Genomic DNA, 19,419 nt, shown 5'->3' with positions numbered 1-19,419 from the left:
CATTCCTACATGTCCTGCACCTACTTCCACATTTTGATGCAAATTTATCCCTAAATGTTACATAAAATTGAAGAAGCTTGGCAGTAGATGTTTTCAGTGAGGTGATAACAGTTGCAGTGGAACGGAGGATTCTTCTTGGTCCCTTTAAATAATGGGTCACATCATCCAGGGTTTGGGAGGTGTCATTGGTATGAGGACCAACAGAGAGAGGCGGATCAGTGCTAAAGCAATCACATGCTGTTCCTTTTCTCTTGGTCAAGAGTCCAGGCCTATCGCGCAAGTCAACAGCAAGCCTGAAGGGACTTGGAGCCAGGATGCGTTAAACTGGGGAGGAGGTACATGATGTCAAACTGGGTCTCAAAAAGCCTCTCAATTGTCAGAGGAAGACATGACTGAGAAGTGAGGAATTCCACAGTTTTGAGGCTCTGGAAGGGAGTTAGAAAAGTAGACAATGTAATGGAGTTTCTAACTCTTCCATCATTAAAAACCTATAGAATAGCAAAAATAAAAGTTTGTTAAAGATAATTCTTAGTAAGTGTTTAAACGAAATTCTGCTATTTATATTTGTAGTGTTTTTTTTGGATTAAACAGCAGATTGTGGGACACTATGATAGAAGTGTTTAAAATTATGAAAGAATGGGATAAGGTGGATAAAAGTAGACTGTTTTCAGTAGTTCTAGAGGGATCTAGAACAAGGGCCTATAGATTCAAGATTAAATGTAACGAATTTAGAACATAGCACAGGAGAAGCCTCTCCACACAGAGAGCTGTGAAGCTGTGGGATTCATTCCCAGGGTTAGTGGTTGAGGTAGAAACTGTGTCAAAAGTCAGGATTAGAGGGGGATAAAGGGAAAGGAGATGGAAAGGTGTCCAAATTACCAACTGGAGTCAGGGGATTGAAATCTTCTGTGCACTGAATGAAATCGAAAGTTCCTGACAAACCTTTCCAATGATCCCAAAGTGAAACTCCAGAATCTCTCTCTAAACTTCCATCTGTATTATAATACTGGACTGGTGACATTCCTTGCTCCCACATTCCCATGGTCCGAGCAGCTCAGGAATCCTGTTCCACATTGCACTTCATAATCTTTCTCTGTAACATCATGGAATTGCACAGCACAGAAGGAGGCCATTTGGCCAATCGGGCCTGTGCTGGCTCTTTGGCAGAGCTTTCCAATTAGTCCCACTTCCTGCTCTTTCCAAACAGCCTACCTTTCTTTTCAAGTATTTATCCAATTCCCTTTTGAATCTGCTTCCACTGCCCTTTCAGGCAGTGCATTCCAGATCACAACTCGCTGTATAAAAAAAATTCTCCTCATCTCCCCCTCTTTTTTTGCCCATAATTGTAAATCTGTGCCCTCCTGCTAGTGGAAACACTGTCTCCCTATTTACTCTATCAAAACCTTTTATAGTTTTTTATAACCATCCCTCCCATTCTCAATTACTGGCTCAATGTTCTTGCTATGGAGGGTGTGCAGCGAAGGTTCACCAGACTGATTCCTGGGATGGCAGGACTGACGTATGAAGAAAGATTGGATTGATTAGGCTTCTATTCGCTAGAGTTTAGAAGAATAAGAAGGGATCTCATAGAAATCTACAAAATTCTAACAGGACTGGACAGACTAGATGCAGGAAGGATGTTCCCGATGGCGGGGGAGTCCAGGACCAGGGGTCACAGTCTAAGGATAAGGGGTACACCATTTAGGACTGAGATGAGGAGGGATTTCTTCACCCAGAGAGTGGTGAACCTGTGGAATTCTCCACAACAGAAAGCAGTTGAGGCCAAATCATTAAATATATTCAAGAAAGAGTTAGATATAGTTCTTAGGGCTAATGGGATCAAGGGAAATGGGGAGAAAGCAGGAACAGGGGACTGAGTTTGGATTATTAGCCCAGAAACGAGAGTGTAATATTAATCTATAAAAGTTTAACGAGTTCCCACCACATTACACTGTTATTTAAAGCAAATGCTAACCATTTTATTTCCTAACTCCTCCATTAAAACTAGCAGACAAAACATTGTTAAACCAATCAGATCCAATCAGAGATCCAATGTTTTCATCCACTAATAAGTTACTGGCGGCCCCTTGCAGTGTCTGTTCTTCTCTGGGCTATTTTTGTTGTTTTCAAACCTGTTTCTGCCGTTTTGCTTCTCCTCCTTTATCCAGATATTTACACATTTGACCCTCTAGAATTTAGCAGGTTTAATATCTGGAGACTGGATTTAAATGTTTTAGTTTTTTTCAAACTGTTCGTTGGTTAATTGGTTTATTGATCAGACTCCCTCTGCTGTTCTCTCAGTGATGGTTAAAAAGTGCTGATGTTCAGGAACAGCTGGCTTCCTGCAGTCCCACTGCACCAGAGAGAGATAGTCAGAGAGAGGAATAGTCAGAGAAGAGACAGAGCGAGAGGGAGAGAGAAATAGATAATCAGAGACAGAGAGATAGTGAGTGAAACAGTAAGACAGATAGAAAAACAGGCGCAGAGAGGAAGTGAAAGAAACATAGCCAGTGAGCAAGAGAGAGAGACAGAGAAACACACACAGAGTGTGAGACAAAGGGGAAAACAGAGAGAGAGAGAGAGCCAGGCAGCGCGAGAGATTGGCAGACAGAGAGAGACACACAGACAGGGAAAGAGACAGTGAGAGACAGAGAGGGAGACAGAAAGAGAGATAGAGTGAGAGAGAGACAGACAGACAGTGAGAAACAGGCAGAAAGAAAGAGTGAGGCACAGACAGAAAGCGGAAAACAGAGCGCCAGAGAGTCAGACAGACAGACAGAGAATGAGAGACAGACATAGAGAGTGAAACACTGACACAGAGTGAGAGATAGAGACACAGACAGAGAGACACGCAGAGAGAGAGTGAGACAGAGACAGGGTGTGAGAGATAGAGACACAGACAGAGAGAAACACATACAGAGTGGGACACAGACAGGGAGTGAGATATAGAGACAGACTGAGAGTGAGACACAGAGGGTCTCTCCAGCCCTATCACTGCTGCGGCTTCCTGCCCAGATTAACTTCCCTTTCCCAGTGCACACAGGATGGAGACCTTAGTAGCTGGTGGTTTTGGCGGCCGCTGAGATGCTCCTTCCTCCCGGGTTTTGCAGGCGATGCTTTGGGGACATGGAACCCAGAACAATTCTGATGGTGATGGCGATCTGTCTGCGCTGCAGCATCGGCTCCAAACTCCTCAGCGGTGAGTTCAGAGAATCAGCAAAACTAAAGCCCAGGTTCATGACTATGTTTCTGGGAATTATTAACATCTTGGATCCAAGAAACGTTTTATTCTGATATTGTAGGGGTTGTTCGAGTGCAGTTGACTAAATAATCAGGCCAAAGCTTGTCTGTGTGAGCCTCTGGTAGGGGTTTCTGTTCGCCTTTCCTTCTCTCTTTAAGCGGCTACAGTTTATCGAAAGTACAGGGAAGTTTTTCAAAAAAGAAACGAAGACTTGATTAGTTTCGATCTACCATTAGACTCGGTCCCTTAAAGAATGTTGTAAAAAAGAAAACGTCAAAAACTAATGGACAAAAACTTACTCTCAGTTACTTAAGTTTTTTGTATTTTTGCAGTTCTTGAATTTTTCTAAAAGTAAAAGGTTGAATTGGGACTGAGAATGTTGGGGATGAGAGGGAGCGATGGGGACAGAAGATGGGGGAATACATCAATGTATAGAGTATGCTGAACTCAGTTTCTGTCAGCCTGGGATCTCCATTCATCTGTTGCCCGTCAACTAGGAGAACTTAACCAGTCGATAACCCTCTGCAGACAACAATCCCAATATTCCTTTGAATGATGGGAGATGTCAAGGGACTGAGTGAGGACATTTTCATTGTACTTATTGACAACTCTATCTTCCAAAAGGGTTATAAGGGACTAAACGGGTTAAATTACGAGGACAGGTTGCATAAGCTAGGCTTGTATTCCCTTGAGTATAGAAGATTAAGGGGTGATCATATTGAGGTGTTTAAGTTGATTAAAGGAGTTGATAGGGTAGATAGAGAGAGAGAGACTACTGAAGCAGCCCATGTTCTTATGCAGCAAGACCTGAACAATATTCAGGCTTGGGCTGATAAGTGGCAAGTAACATTCATGCCACACAAGTGCCAGGCAATGACCATCTCCAACAAGAGAGAATCTAACCATCTCCCCTTGATGTTCAATGGCATTACCATCACTGAATCCCCCACTATCAGCATCCTGGGGGCTACCATTGACCAGAAACTGAACTGGACCAGCCACATAAATGCTGTGGCTACAAGACCAGGTCAGAGACGAGGAATTCTGAGGCAACTAACTCACCTCCTGACTCCCCAAATCCTGTTCACCATCTACAAGGCACAAGTCAGGAGTGTGATGGAATACTCTCCACTTGCCTGGATGAGTGCAATTCCATCAACACTCAAGAAGCTTGACACCATCCTCGATAAAGCAGCCCGCTTGATTAGCACCCCATCCACCACCTTTAACATTTGCTCCCTTCAACACCGACACACAGTGGCAGCAGTGTGTACCATCTACAAGATGCACTGCAGCAACGCACCAAGGCTCCTTAGACAGCACCTTCCAAGCCCATGACATCTACCAACTAGAAGGACAAGGTGCATGGGAACTCCACCACCTGCAAGTTCCCCTCCAAGTCACACACCATCCTGATTTGGAACTATATCGCCGTTCCTTCACTGTCGCTGGGTCAAAATCCTGGAACTCCCTTCCTGATAGCACTGTGGGTGTTCAGCAGATGGACTGCAGCGGTTCAAGAGGCAGGTCACCACCACCTTCTTAAGGGCAATTAGAGATGGGCAATAAATGCTGAAATAGACAGTGACGCCCACATCCCCCTAACGAATACAAATAAACTATTTCCTCCAGTGGGGCAGACCAGAGCATGGAGGCAGAACCTTAAAATTAGACCAAGGCCATTTGGGGGCGATGGCAGGAAGCATTTCTTCATGAAGGGTAGTGAAAATCTGGAACTCTCTCCCCAAAAACTTTTGAGGCTGGGGTTAATTGAAAATGTCAAAATTGACACTGATAAATTGTTGATGGGCAAGGGTATTCAGGGTTACGGAACTACATTAATCATATGGACCCAATGGTTTCCACCCCAGGGTTTTAAAGGAAGTAGGTGAGGAAATTGCAGATGCTTCAACCAGAATCTTTCAAAGCTTTTTCAATGGAGGAATTGTCTTTCTAGATTGGAAAATTACAAATAACTACTCCATTATTTAAGAAAGATGAGAGCGAGACCAGGAAATGATAGACCAGTTAGTCTAACATCTGTTGTGGGAAAAATATTCGAATCTAATTAACAGACTAACTGAGTACTTAGAGAAATTTCAGCTGATCAGTGACAGCCAACATGGATTTGTAAAGGTTTGGCAGTTAGGTAACTATGTTGAGGAAGTAACTAAAGTGGTGGATAGGAGAATGTCTTATGGATGTAGTTTACATGGACTTTTGGGAGGCATTTGACAAAGTTCCACAGAAGAGACTGTTAGCTAAAACTAAAGCTCGTAGAATTGAAGGCAACTTGAAAGCTAGGCACACTTTCTCCAAACTCCAACCATCAGCTCTCATTATTTTCCTTTTGATCTGAATTATGAGTTTCCTTGTGAAGTGCGAGTGAGAAGGAAAGCATTCAGATTTAATCTTCATCGTCCAATAATTTTCATTTGCTTTTCGCCTCACATGTAGTGTCTGACTGATATCCCTGGTTATAGGGTCTGAGCCCTGTATGATAATGGACTAATGATACCCCTAGTTCTGGGATACAATTCCTGGATGTAGGGTTGGATTGTGATTTTGTCTGCAATTTTACAGTGGTGATTGAATTCACATTAAATTAAGTTATTTCTTTTAAATGACATTGCTGCTAATCTTCAGAATGTGTAGAATACCTCCAAAATTTGGCAAAATTGAATGAAGTGAGTTTTGTGACAGATCTTGATATCTCCACATCTCTGTAGCGTGAGAGAATCAATAGAGACTGACCACAAATTTCAGCAGAATGAAGTCATGAGTCAGCTCTCTGAGCAGTCTCATCTGAGGAAGCATTTACTCAAACCCATTGCTGACCTCAGCACAATCCAACTCCAGCACATTTTTAAATATAATTTTCTTTGATTAATTTCCAGAGTAGATGCAGGAGTGATATTGGGCTCAAGAAAGCTGCATCTGCAGAGGTTTCTTTGATATATTAATTCATTAATTGATCTTTCATTAATTTATCTACGATCACTTTTCCTTCTTTTTATCTTCTTTTCCTCGCGTCTCTATTTCATGCATGACCCCTGACGGTAAGGGTCAGATGGCTACTTAGCCACCGACATTCAGAAGTCTGACAAGATACCATACATGAGACTATCGGAGAAGATTAATGGACATGGAATTGAGGAAGAAAAGCAAATTAGATTAAAGATGTATTAGAAGGAATGGAAAGAGAGAGTTGAGGTTAACAACAGTTTCTGGAAATCCATAGAGGTGTCCACAGGGTTCTGTTCTAAGACCGTTTCTGTTCACTGTGAACATTAGTGATTTGGATACTGAGCGAGAAGGAGTGTTGAAATTTACAGATGATACTAAAATAGTCAGCACAATACCACTGACCAGAAACTTAACTGGACCAGCCACATAAAAACTGGGCTACAAAAGCTGGTCAGAGGCTGGGCATTCTGCAATGACTAACTCACCTCCTGACTCCCCGAAGCCTGTCCACCATCTACAAGGCACAAGTCAGGAGTGTGATGCAATAAGATCATAAGAACTAGGAGCAGGAGCAGGAGCAGGCCGTCCGGCCCCACGAGCCTGCTCCGCCATTCAATAAGATCATGGCTGATCTTTTCGTGGACTCAGATCCACTTACCCGCGTTCTCACCGTATCCCTTAATTCCTTTATTGTTCAAAAAGCTATCTACCTTAGCTTTAAAAACGTTTACTGAAGAAGCGTCAACTACTTCACTGGGCAAGGAATTCCATAGATTAACAACCCACTGGGTGAAGAAGTTCCTTCTTAATTCAGTCCTAAATCTGCTCCCTCTAATCTTGAGGCTATGCCCTCTTAATACTTTCCACTTGCCTGCTTGATTGGCAACCCATCCACAAACATTCACTCCCTGCACCACCGACACACAGTGGCAGCAGTGTGTACCATCTACAAGATGTACTGCAGCAACGCACCAAGGCTCTTTTTTTAATTCATTCATGGGATGTGGGCGTCACTGGCCAACCCAGCATTTATTGCCCATCCCTAATTGCCCTTGAGAAGGTGGTGGTGAGCTGCCTTCTTGAACCGCTGCAGTCTAAGTGGGGTAGGTACACCCACAGTGCTGTTAGGAAGGGAGTTCCAGGATTTTGACCCAGTGACAGTGAAGGAACGGCGATATAGTTCCAAGTCAGGATGGTGTGTGACTTGGAGGGGAACTTGCAGGTGGTGGTGTTCCCATGCATTTGCTGCCCTTGTCCTTCTAGGTGGTAGAGGTCACGGGTTTGGAAGGTGCTGTCTAAGGAGCCTTGGTGCATTGCTGCAGTGCATCTTGTAGATGGTACACACTGCTGCCACTGTGCGTCGGTGGTGGAGGGAGTGAATGTTTGTAGATGGGGTGCCAATCAAGCGGGCTGCTTTGTCCTGGATGGTGTCGAGCTTCTTGAGTGTTGTTGGAGCTGCACCCATCCAGGCAAGTGGAGAGTATTCCATCATACTCCTGACTTGTGCCTTGTAGATGGTGGACAGGTTTTGGGGAGTCAGGAGGTGAGTTACTCGATGCAGGATTCCTAGCCTCTGACCTGCTCTTGTAGCCACGGTATTTATATGGCTACTCCAGTTCAGTTTCTGGTCAATGGTGACCCCTAGGATGTTGATAGAGGGGGATTCAGTGATGGTAACGCCATTGAATGTCAAGGGGAGATGGTTAGATTCTCTCTTGTTGGAGATGGTCATTGCCTGGCACCTGTGTGGCGCGAATGTTACTTGCCACTTATCTGCCCAAGCCTGGATATTGTCCAAGTGTTGCTGCATTTCTACACGGACTGCTTCAGTATCTGAGTAGTCACAAATGGTGCTGAACATTGTGCAATTATCAGTGAACATCCCCACTTCTGACCTTATGATTGAAGGAAGGTCACTGATGAAGCAGCTGAAGATGGTTGGGCCTAGGACACTACCCTGACAAACTCCTGCAGTGATGTCCTGGAGCTGAGATGATTGGCCTCCAACAACCACAACCATCTTCCTTTGCGCTAGGTATGACTCCAACCAGCGGAGGGTTTTCCCCCTGATTCCCATTGGCCTCAGTTTTGCTAGGGCTCCTTGATGCCATACTTGGTCAAATGCTGCCTTGATGTCAAGAGCAGTCACTCTCACCTCTTGATTTCAGCTCTTTTGTCCATGTTTGAACCAAGGCTGTAATGCGGACAGGAGCTGAGTGGCCCTGGCGGAACCCAAACTGAGCGTCACTGAGCAGGTTATTGCTAAGCAAGTGCCGCTTGAAGGCACTTTACTGATGATTGAGAGTAGGCTGATTGGTCGGGTTGGATTTCTCCTGCTTTTTGTGTATAGGACATACCTGGGCAATTTTCCACATTGCAGGGTAGATGCCAGTGTTGTAGCTGTACTGGAACAGCGAGGCCAGGGGTGCAGCAAGTTCTGGAGCACAGGTCTTCAGTACTATTGCTGGAATATTGTCAGGGCCCATAGCCTTTGCAGTATCCAGTGCCTTCAGTCGTTTCTTGATATCAAGCAGAGTGAATCAAATTGGCTGAAGTCTGGCATCTGTGATGCTGGGGACTTCAGGAGGAGGCCGAGATGGATCATCAACTCGGCACTTCTGGCTGAAGATTGTTGCAAATGCTTCAGCCTTATTTTTCGCACTGATGTGCTGGGCTCCCCCATCGTTGAGGATGGGGATATTTGTGGAGCCACCTCCTCCAGTCAGTTGTTTAATTGTCCACCACCATTCACGGCTGGATGTGGCAGGACTGCAGAGCTTAGATCTGATCCGTTGGTTATGGGATCGCTTAGCTCTGTCTATCGCATGCTCCTTGTGCGGTTTGGCACACAGATAGTCCTGTGTTGTCGCTTCACGAGGTTGACACCTCATTTTGAGGTATGCCTGGTGCCGCTCCTGGCATGCCCTCCTGCACTCTTCGTTGAACCAGGGTTGGTCTCCTGGTTTGATGGTAATGGTAGAGTGGGGGATATGCCGGGCCATGAGGTTACAGATTGTGGTTGAGTACAATTCTGCTGCTGCTGATGGCCCACAGCGCCTCATGGATGCCCAGTTTTGCATTGCTCGATCTGTTCAAAATCTGTTCATTCCTTTTTATTGATTTTGTAGTGGTTGGATACAACTGAGTGGCTTGCTAGGCCATTTCAGAGGGCATGTAAGAGTCAACCACATTGCTGTGGGTCTGGAGTCACATGTAGGCCAGACCAGGTAAGGACAGCAGATTTCCTTCCCTAAAGGACATTAGTGAACCAGATGGGTTTTTACAACAATCGACAATGGTTTCATGGCCATCATTAGACTAGCTTTTAATTCCAGATTTATTAATTGAATTCAAATTCCACCTTCTGCTGTGGTGGGATTTGAACCCATGGCCCCGGAGAAATACCCTGGGTCTCTGGGTTACTAGTCCAGTGATAATACCACTGCGCCACCGCCTCCCCTGATATTAGAAAGCACCTTCCAAACCCGCGGCCTGTACCACCTAGAAGGTCAAGGTCAGCAGACACAACCTGCAAGTTCCCCTCCAAGTCACACACCATCCTGACTTGGAACTATATCGCCGTTCCTTCACTGTCGCTGGGTCAAAATCCTGGAACTCCCTTCCTAACAGCACTGTGGGTATACCTACCCCACATGGACTGCAGCAGTTCATGAAGGCAGCTCACCACCACCTTCTTGAGGGAAATTAGGGATGGGCAATATTTTCAGCGATGCCCACATCCCATGAATGAATAAAGATAAATAAATGTACGCAATTAATGTGGTGACTGCGATACCATCATTTCTCTATAAGTGGCGCTGCAAACCATTATTCCGTGTAATAACTCACTGTGCCACTAATGACTGGTACTGCACCCATGCAAAATGTTCCACAACTTGCTTCAATATAAAGAATATTATTAAAACAGAAATAAAACAAAACGCAAACTAAAATATAATTATCCGCAACGATAATGCACTCCAGCCTCTACGGTGCCCATCGTTCGCAGAAGGCCTCAAGTGAACTGGCAGATAGTGTGTGATCCCTCTCCAGGGACACCCGAACCTGAATGTAATCTTGGAAGAGGGGCTAGCAATCAGGACAGATGGAACCCCTGATGGCCCGCTGCCTGAACCTGTGAATCGCCACCTTGGCCCAGCCCAGGAGAGACCAACTAAGAGATCCTCCTCCTGGCCCACGCCCCTCCGCACCGGGTGCCCAAAGATCAGGAGTGTGGGTCTGAAGTGGAAACAAAACTTGAGGAGCAGCCCCTTCAAATACTCAATGAGGGGCAGCAACCTCGCACACTCCATATGAACATGGAAGACAGACTCGTCCAGGCCACAGAAATTACAGGCGGCCTGGGAAGGTGAGAACCTACTTAAGACTATTGCATGGGACTGCCCTGTGCAACACTCTACACCCCAGGTCCTTGATGCAACGGGGGAGGCTCCTGCGTAGAGAGACCTCCACCGGGGTTTCCCCTAGCCATCAGATGGGAACACGGGCTGCCACAGCATGCCTGGGCAGCAGACAAGGGCAAGAAAGTGGAGAGTGTGCAGGAGTAGCTCATACAGGAAACCCCTCCACGTGGTGTGGAATGTCATGGAGGGCATTTCCAAGAGGCGGCTCAGGTTGTGTGGGACCAGCTCCTGAGCAGGGCCTCAGGGCCTGGGTCTAATGGGCAGTTCCCGCCAAGTCTAAATCTTCTAGAATCTGGATCGGTGACCTCATGTATGCACTTTGGGATTCTATGAGCTGCAGGTCCCTCAGCGCGCCCTTCCTCTCTTTGTACGCCTGCCACAGAGCCAGGTCCATGGCGGCCTGACCGAGACAGGACTCCAAGTCGACCACCTCCTTCTCCAGGCGGCCGATCTTGGCTTCCCGCCTCTTGGTCAATCCCTTCGCATACTCCTGACAGAAGACACAGATGTGAGTCTTGCCCACATACCCACATAGTCTCAAGGAGGGGAAGTCCCTTGCTTCCTCCTCCAGTCAGCTCAGAATCGATGGAACGAGTCCTGGAATCGCTCGTCCTCCAGCAGCCGGTTGTTAAAGTGCTAGTACGGGGACCCTGCACATGTGTGGAGTGGAGTGAGTTCCACCTACACCAGGTGGTGGTCCGAGCACGGCACCAGCCGCATGGAAGCTGACAAGACACAGGAGACATACCCCTGCAAAATGTAGAGACTGTTGATTTGGGATCCTCCTCCTTCAGACCTCCTGGAGTCAGGATGGAGATTCCACCAGACGTCCACCATGAGCTGATTAGTTCCCTCAACTTCTCCACTGATGTTTGGCTGCACTGGGGACCGGAACGATCCCTCACCTGAAGGGTACAGTTGAAATCCCCCGACCAGGATAATGCACTCACAATTGATGGAGCTCAAGAGAGCGGACACTTCTTGAAAGAAGCGCTCTTGCAATGCGCCAGGCTTGAGCACGTACACAAATAGCGAGGTGGAGCAAGTGGCCTGGCACAAGCTCCTTGACCCTCAAGACCTACGGCTGAAAAGTCAGGACCAACAACAGCCACCCCACTAGAAATAGAGGTGAGGTGACGCATGTAGACCCCACCCTGCCACTCCAGGAGCCTGGTGGTTTCGTCTCCCGGAACAGTGTGGGTTTCCTGCAGAAGGCTCACCGCGTACCTCTCTTCCCTGAAGACTGAGATTGTGAAATCTGCGGAGAGTCTCTCTGCTGCCATTGATATTGAGGCTGACTGTGGCTATCTTCATGTCAAAAGTACTTTGATCCTGTCACCAAAACACCTCATTGTGACGAGGGAGCGGAAGTGCTCATTGCCGTCCACTCCCTCAGTAGCCCAGAGAAGAATGCCTGGAACCGATGCCTCACAATTGGTCTCACTTCCACACCCTTCTCCATCTTTTTGACAGTGGCCTGTACGGACTAGATGAGCAGTGCCAGATCTGCCCACCAGTAGGAGGCCAGCTGAACTTAATTGCAGCAACCCCTGCTAACAGCAAGGAAGTCCTAGAGTTCTGCAATGGGAATGATATAGATGAGGGAGGAGGAGCTCACTGGGAATAAAGGGTGAGATGTTGAGTAGAACAATGCACTGTGCAATGGCCCCCGGAGGTCCACTGGCAGAAAAGTCCCACCCACGGTGAGCCCCTTGCTCAGGGCCGAGGGTACCACCTGCTCGGTCTTCAGGAAAAAGGCTGTGACAATGGCCACAAGGGCCAATAACCTCAGCCGTTGCCTTTACACAAGCCTCAATAGACATATTCGGGTGGGCGTAGTTCTTAACACTTGGCTAGAAGTGAGTAATTTAAATGGTGATGGGGTCACATGGGTGACCACAAAGATAGAAGCCACATAGGTGTGAGGGGGTCTCGCCAGCGGTACAGATGGACTTGCCATGGGTTCAAGAGCCAAAACCAACCCCAATTCTTGGTCCACCAATTATAAAAGTTGCAAGAGAAAAAAAACATACGAATATACAAATTAGGAGCAGGTGTAGGCCACTCAGCCCCTCGAACCAATAAGGTCATGGCTCCACATTCCCACCTATCCCTGATAACCTTTCACCCCCTTGCTCATCAAAAATCTACCTGCCTCTGCCTTAAAAATATTTAAAGACTCTGCTTCCACTGCCTTTTGAGGAAGAGAATTCCAAAGACTCACGACCCTCTGAGAGAAAAGATTTCTCTTCATCTCTGTCTTAAATGGGCGACCCCTTTATTTTTAAACAGTGACCCCTAGTTCTAGATTCTGCCACGAGGGGAAACATCCTTTCCACATCCACCCTGTCAAGAGCCCTCATGATCTTATATGTTTCTATCAAGTTGCCTTGTACTCTTCTAAACTCCAGTGGATACAAACCTAACCTGTCCAATCTTTCCTCATAAGAGCTCGCCCATTCCAGGTATTAGTCTAGTAAACCTTCTCTGTACTGCCTCCAATACATTTACATCCTTCCTTAAATAAGGAAACCAGTACTGTACACAATACTCCAGATGTGGTCTTACCAATGCCCTGTATAGCTGAAGCATAACCTCCCTACTTTTGTATTTTTGATCTTATTAAGTGGTGGAGCAGGCTCGATGGGCTGAATGGCCTACTTCTGCTCCTAATTCATATGGTCGATTTCAATTCCCCTCACAATAAACAATAACATTCTATTAGCTTTCCTAATTACTTGCTGAACCTGCATACTGACCTTTTGCGATTATGCACTAGGACTCCCAGATCCCCCTGCATTTCAGAGCTCTGCAATCTCTCACCATTTAGATATGCTTCTTTTTTATTCTTCCTGCCAAAATGGACAATTTCACATTTTCGCACATTATACTCCATTTGCCAGATCTTTGCCCACTCACTTAACCTGTCTTTATCCCTTTGTAGCCTCCTTCTGTCCTCTTCACAAGTTACTTTCCTACCTATCTTTGTTACATCAGCAAATTTAGCAACCATACCTTCGGTCCCTTCATCCAAGTCATTTGTATAAATTGTAAAAAGTTGAGGCCCCAGCACTGATCCCTGTGGCACACCACCTGTTACATCTTGCCAACCAGAAAATGACCCAGTTATGTTTCCTGTTAGCTAGCCAATCTTCTATCCATGCCAATATGCTATTACTGAGACTTGGTTGAGGGAAGGGCATGATTGGCAACTAAATATCCCAGGATATCGATGCTTCAGGCGGGATAGAGAGGGAGGTAAAAGGGGTGGAGGAGTTGCATTACTGGTCAAAGAGGATATCACAGCTGTGCTGAAGGAAGGCACTATGGAGGACTCAAGCAGTGAGGCAATATGGGCAGAACTCAGAAATAGGAAGGGTGCGGTAACAATGTTGGGGCTGTACTACAAGCCTCCCAACAGCAAGCGTGAGATAGAGGTACAAATATGTAAACAGATTATGGAAAGATGTAGGAGCAACAGGGTGGTGGTGATAGGAGATTTTAATTTTCCCAACATTGACTGGGATTCACTTAGTGTTAGAGATCTAGATGGAGCAGAATTTGTAAGGAGCATCCAGGAGGGTTTTCCCGAGCAGTATGTAAATAGTCCAACTCGGGAAGGGGCCATACTGGACCTGGTGTTGGGGAATGAGCCGGGCCAGGTGGTTGAAGTTTCAGTCGGGGACTACTTTGGGAATAGTGATCACAATTCCGTAAGTTTTAGAATACTCATGGACAAAGACAAGAGTGGTCCTAAAGGAAGAGTGCTAAATTGGGGGAAGGCCAACTATACCAAAATTCGGCAGGAGCTGGGGAATGTAGATTGGGAGCAGCTGTTTGAAGGTAAATCCACATTTGATATGTGGAAGGCTTTTAAAGAGAGGTTGATTAACGTGCAGGAGAGACATGTTCCTGTGAAAATGAGGGATAGAAATGGCAAGATTAGGGAACCATGGATGACAGGTGAAATTGTGAGACTAGCTAAGAGGAAAAAGGAAGCATACATAAGGTCTAGGAGGCTGAAGAAAGACGAAGCTTTGAAAGAATATCGGGAATGTAGGACCAATCTGAAACGAGGAATTAAGAGGGCTAAAAGGGTCATGAAATATCTTTAGCAAACAGGGTTAAGGAAAATCCCAAAGCCTTTTATTCATATATAAGGAGCAAGAGGGTAACTAGAGAAAGGATTGGCCCACTCAAGGACAAAGGAGGAAAGTTATGCGTGGAGTCAGAGAAAATGGGTGAGATTCTAAACGAGTACTTTGCATCGGTATTCACCGAGGAGAGGGACATGACGGATGTTGAGGTTAGGAACAGATGTTTGATTACTCTAGGTCAAGTTGGCATAAGGAGGGAGGAAGTGTTGGGTATTCTAAAAGGCATTAAGGTGGACAGGTCCCCAGGTCCGGATGGGATCTATCCCAGGTTACTGAGGGAAGCGAGAGAGGAAATAGCTGGGGCCTTAACAGATATCTTTGCAGCATCCTTAAACACGGGTGAGGTCCCGGAGGACTGGAGAATTGCTAATGTTGTCCCCTTGTTTAAGAAGGGTAGCAGGGAAAATCCAGGTAATTATAGACCGGTGAGCCTGACGTCAGTGGTAGGGAAGCTGCTGGAGAAGATACTGAGGGATAGGATCTATTCCCATTTGGAAGAAAATGGGCTTATCAATGATAGGCAACATGGTTTTGTGCAGGGAAGGTCATGTCTTACCAACTTAATAGAATTCTTTGAGGAAGTGACAAAGTTGATTGATGAGGGAAGGGCTGTAGATGTCATATACATGGACTTCAGTAAGGCGTTTGATAAGGTTCCCCATGGTAGGCTGACGGAGAAAGTGAAGTCGCATGGGGTCCAGGGTGTACTAGCTAGATGGATAAAGAACTGGCTGGGCAACAGGAGACAGAGAGTAGCAGTGGAAGGGAGTTTCTCAAAATGGAGACGTGTGACCAGTGATGTTCCACAGGGATCCGTGCTGGGACCACTGTTGTTTGTGATATACATAAATGATTTGGAGGAAAGTATAGGTGGTCTGATTAGCAAGTTTGCAGACGACACTAAGATTGGTGGAGTAGCAGATAATGAAGGGGACTGTCAGAGAATACAGCAGAATATAGATAGATTGGAGAGTTGGGCAGAGAAATGGCAGATGGAGTTCAATCAGGGCAAATGCGAGGTAATGCATTTTGGAAGATCCAATTCAAGAGTGAGCTATACAGTAAATGGAAAAGTCCTGGGGAAAATTGATGTACAGAGAGATTTGGGTGTTCAGGTCTATTGTTCCCTGAAGGTGGCAACGCAGGTCAATAGAGTGGTCAAGAAGGCATACGGCATGCTTTCCTTCATCGGACGGGGTATTGAGTACAAGAGTTGGCAGGTCATGTTACAGTTGTATAAGACTTTGGTTCGGCCACATTTGGAATACTGCGTGCAGTTCTGGTCGCCACATTACCAAAAGGATGTGGATGCTTTGGAGAGGGTGCAGAGGAGGTTCACCAGGATGTTGCCTGGATTGGAGGGTGCTAGCTATGAAGAGAGGTTGAGTAGATTAGGATTATTTTCATTAGAAAGACGGAGGTTGAGGGGGGACCTGATTGAGGTGTACAAAATCATGAGAGGTATAGACAGGGTGGATAGCAAGAAGCTTTTTCCCAGAGTGGGGGATTCAATTACTAGGGGTCACGAGTTCAAAGTGAGAGGGGAAAACTTTAGGGGGTTATGCGTGGAAAGTTCTTTATGCAGAGGGTGGTGGGTGCCTGGAACGCGTTGCCAGCGGAGGTGGTAGATGCGGGCATGATGGCGTCTTTCAAGATGTATCTAGACAGATACATGAATGGGCAGGAAGTAAAGAGATACAGACCCTTAGAAAATAGGCGACATGTTTAGATAGAGGATCTGGATCGGCGCAGGCTTGGGGGGCCGAAGGGCCTGTTCCTGTGCTGTAATTTTCTTTGTTCTTTCTTTGTTCTTGTTACTCCCTACACCATGAGCTTTTCTTTTCTGCTTATCAAATGCCTTCTGGAAACCTAAGTACAGTACGTCCACCAGTTTCCCTTTATCCACAGCACATGTTACTTCTTCAAGGAACTCCAATAAATTGGTTAAACATGATTTCCCTTTTACAAAACCATATTGACTTTCTAAGTGCCCTGCTATAACGTATTTAATATCTTCTAACATTTGCCCTAAAAACCCAAAAATAATAAATAATAGGGGTGAGACTGATGGAATGTATGGAAGAATGAGAGACAGCCTGAGAACGATGGCTTGGCTACAATATTGTGGTGAGCACAGACACCTTTAAACAATCTTTGAGAAACCTTCTGGTCTTCCATTTAGGGGTAGCATCTTCACCTGGGTCAGCTGAAGCTGTCCAGACATTAGCTGTCTTCTGGTGTTTCCCTCGCTAGGCAGCTCCAGCTTTCCCTGGCTGGGCAATTGGGGTGGGGAGGGAGCTTCCCTGTGTGCTTAATGAAACTGTAAAACTCCCTGCTGAACTGGGCAGCCCCACCCTTGTTATTCCAGCCTCTTCTTCCTTCCCCAACAGTCCAAATCAAAGAAACTTCTGGTGCTGTTTCACCCCTCCCTCCCCCTCCAAACGCAGCCTTATTTCAAATGTCTCTTCCAGTAAAGTAGTTGTAAAAACTGCAACTCTCTCTTCTCAGCTCCTCTCCCCAGCTTCACAATCTCCAACTGACAGCAGTCCCAATCAGGCAGCAGCCAACCCCCGTTTTTTAGTATCGAGGGAGCTTTACTCTGTATCTAACTCCTTTTTTTTGCTTTTCTCGTTTTTTTATGAAGGAAGCTTTTATAGCCCAGGCCCCTTTCATTTTTTGTCGAGGGTGCCTTTATTCCTCAGGCCACCTTTATATGTCTTTTAAATAAATAACTTTATTAAAAACAGGTAAATAAAACAAAACTCAAATTAAAATGCCATTTTCAGCATTGATGATGCACTCCAGCCCCTGCGGTGCCCACCGGTTGCGGAAGGCCTCAAGCGAACCGGCGGACACCGCATGCTCCTTCTCCAGGGACGGCCAAGCACGGATGTAACCCTGGAAGAGGGGCAGGCAATCAGGGTGGACGGATCCCGCCCCCCTGACAGCCCGCAGCCTAGACCTGTGAATTACCACCTTGGCCAGGCCCAGGAGCAGACCGACGAGGAGATCCTCCTCCCGGCCCACACCCTTCTGCACCGGGTGCCCAAAGATCAGGAACATGGGGCTGAAGTGCAACCAAAACTTGAGGAGCAGCCCCTTCAAATACTCAACGAGGGGCTGCAACCTCGCACACTCCATATATACATGGAACACGGACTCGACAAGGCCGCAGAAATTACAGGCGGCCTGGGAGTCCGTGAACTTACCTAAAAGCCTATTGCATGGGCCTGCCCTGTGCATCACTCTCCACGCCAGGTCCTTGATGTAAAGGGGGAGGACTCCCATATGGAGAGACCTCCACCGGGGTTTCCCTTCGCCGCCAGATGGCAACATGGACTGCCACGGTGTGTCCGGGTGGCAGACGAGGGCGAGGTAGTGGAGAGTGTGCAGGACGAGCTTCTTCTGGATCTCAGTGGCAGATGCAGGGAGCGAGACCAAAGTGATCAACCAGTAGCACAGCATCGAGGCCACCAGTTGGTTTATGACCAGTGCTCGACCCCTGTAGGAAAGAACTCGAAGCAGTCCTGTCCAGCGCCCAGCTGAGTGACGACTTTCGCCTCCAACTCCTGCCAGTTTGCTGGCCAGGCTTCCTCAGCGGGGCTAAGATGGTCTCCCAGATAGAGGAGGTGCGTGGTGCTCCATGCAAAAGGTGTTAATTCCTCCAGCAGGGGGTCCACCCAACACTGACCCACTAGGAGTCCAGAACATTCCTCCAAACTGATCATTGCGGTGGACGCAACAGAAAAGATCTGCTGGCACTTGACAATCCTCCGGAAGTCAACGGAATCTCTGACCATGAGGAGCACGTCATCGGTGTAAGCCAAGAGTATAACTCACATGCCCGGCCCACGCAAAGCCAAACCCACCAATCTCTTGCGAAGCAGGCACAGGAATAGCTCCACACAGGTAGTGTATAATTGGCCGGACAGGGGGTATCCCTGATATACTCAGACCAGTCCTCTTCCAATGTGAAGGGGCGCCGTCAAGGACCCGTTAACTTTGACCAGACTCTGTGGCGGCGTATAAAGGTCGGACACGGGCCATAAAGTGCGGCCTGAGTCCGAATGTGCGCAGAGCCTGAAAAGATATTCATGATCCACCCTATCGAGCACCTTCCCCGATCGAGGGAGAGAAAGGCGACCAACAGACCAGTCCTCTGGGAAAGATGGATCAGGTCCCAGACCAGATGGATGTTGCCCTGGATGGACTGGCCCAGGACTGTGTCGGACTGGTCGGGGTGGATCACGTGGGCCAGCACGAAGCCCAGGCGGGTAGACATAGCCCGGGCAAAGATCTTATAATCTGTGCTGAGGAGGGAGACCAGGCACCAGTTCTTAAGGAAGCAGAGATCGCCCCTCTTCGGCAGCAGGACGATGACCACCCTGCGCCACGAGAAGGGCATCTCCCGACTGCCATGCTTTCCCCCAGGACATCCCAGAATGCCCTGAAACTCCGCAGTCAGCCCATCCAACCCCGACGATTTGCCCCTTGAGAGCTGGTGGAGGGCGCTGGTCAGCTCCGCCAACGTTAGCGGAGCCTCCAGTCCTGCGGCACCCTCTGGACTGACTGTCGGCAGGTCCTCCCACAAGATTCTGCACGTGTTGGATTGGGAGAGAACAACGTGCCG

The 19,419-nt window shown here is 47.1% G+C and overlaps 1 protein-coding gene across 4 annotated transcripts in view; it reads left to right on the top strand.

The window, feature by feature from the left end:
• Window positions 1–2,364: 2,364 nt before the first annotated feature.
• LOC137381659 (layilin-like) overlaps window positions 2,365–19,419 on the top strand; it is a 35,303-nt gene continuing 18,248 nt past the window's right edge. For all 4 annotated transcript variants that reach the window (XM_068054389.1, XM_068054387.1, XM_068054388.1 and 1 more), the window contains exon 1: window positions 2,365–3,199. In XM_068054389.1, the coding sequence (XP_067910490.1) occupies window positions 3,085–3,199 (115 nt within the window). In that variant the 5' untranslated portion in view covers window positions 2,365–3,084. The remainder of the gene's footprint in view (window positions 3,200–19,419) is intronic.

The sequence above is a fragment of the Heterodontus francisci genome, chromosome 22, assembly GCF_036365525.1.
Source record: "Heterodontus francisci isolate sHetFra1 chromosome 22, sHetFra1.hap1, whole genome shotgun sequence".
Classification (NCBI taxonomy): Eukaryota; Metazoa; Chordata; class Chondrichthyes; order Heterodontiformes; family Heterodontidae; genus Heterodontus; species Heterodontus francisci.
Note: the sequence above shows the minus strand (reverse complement) of the source record. Positions and strands in the feature narration are given on the sequence as shown.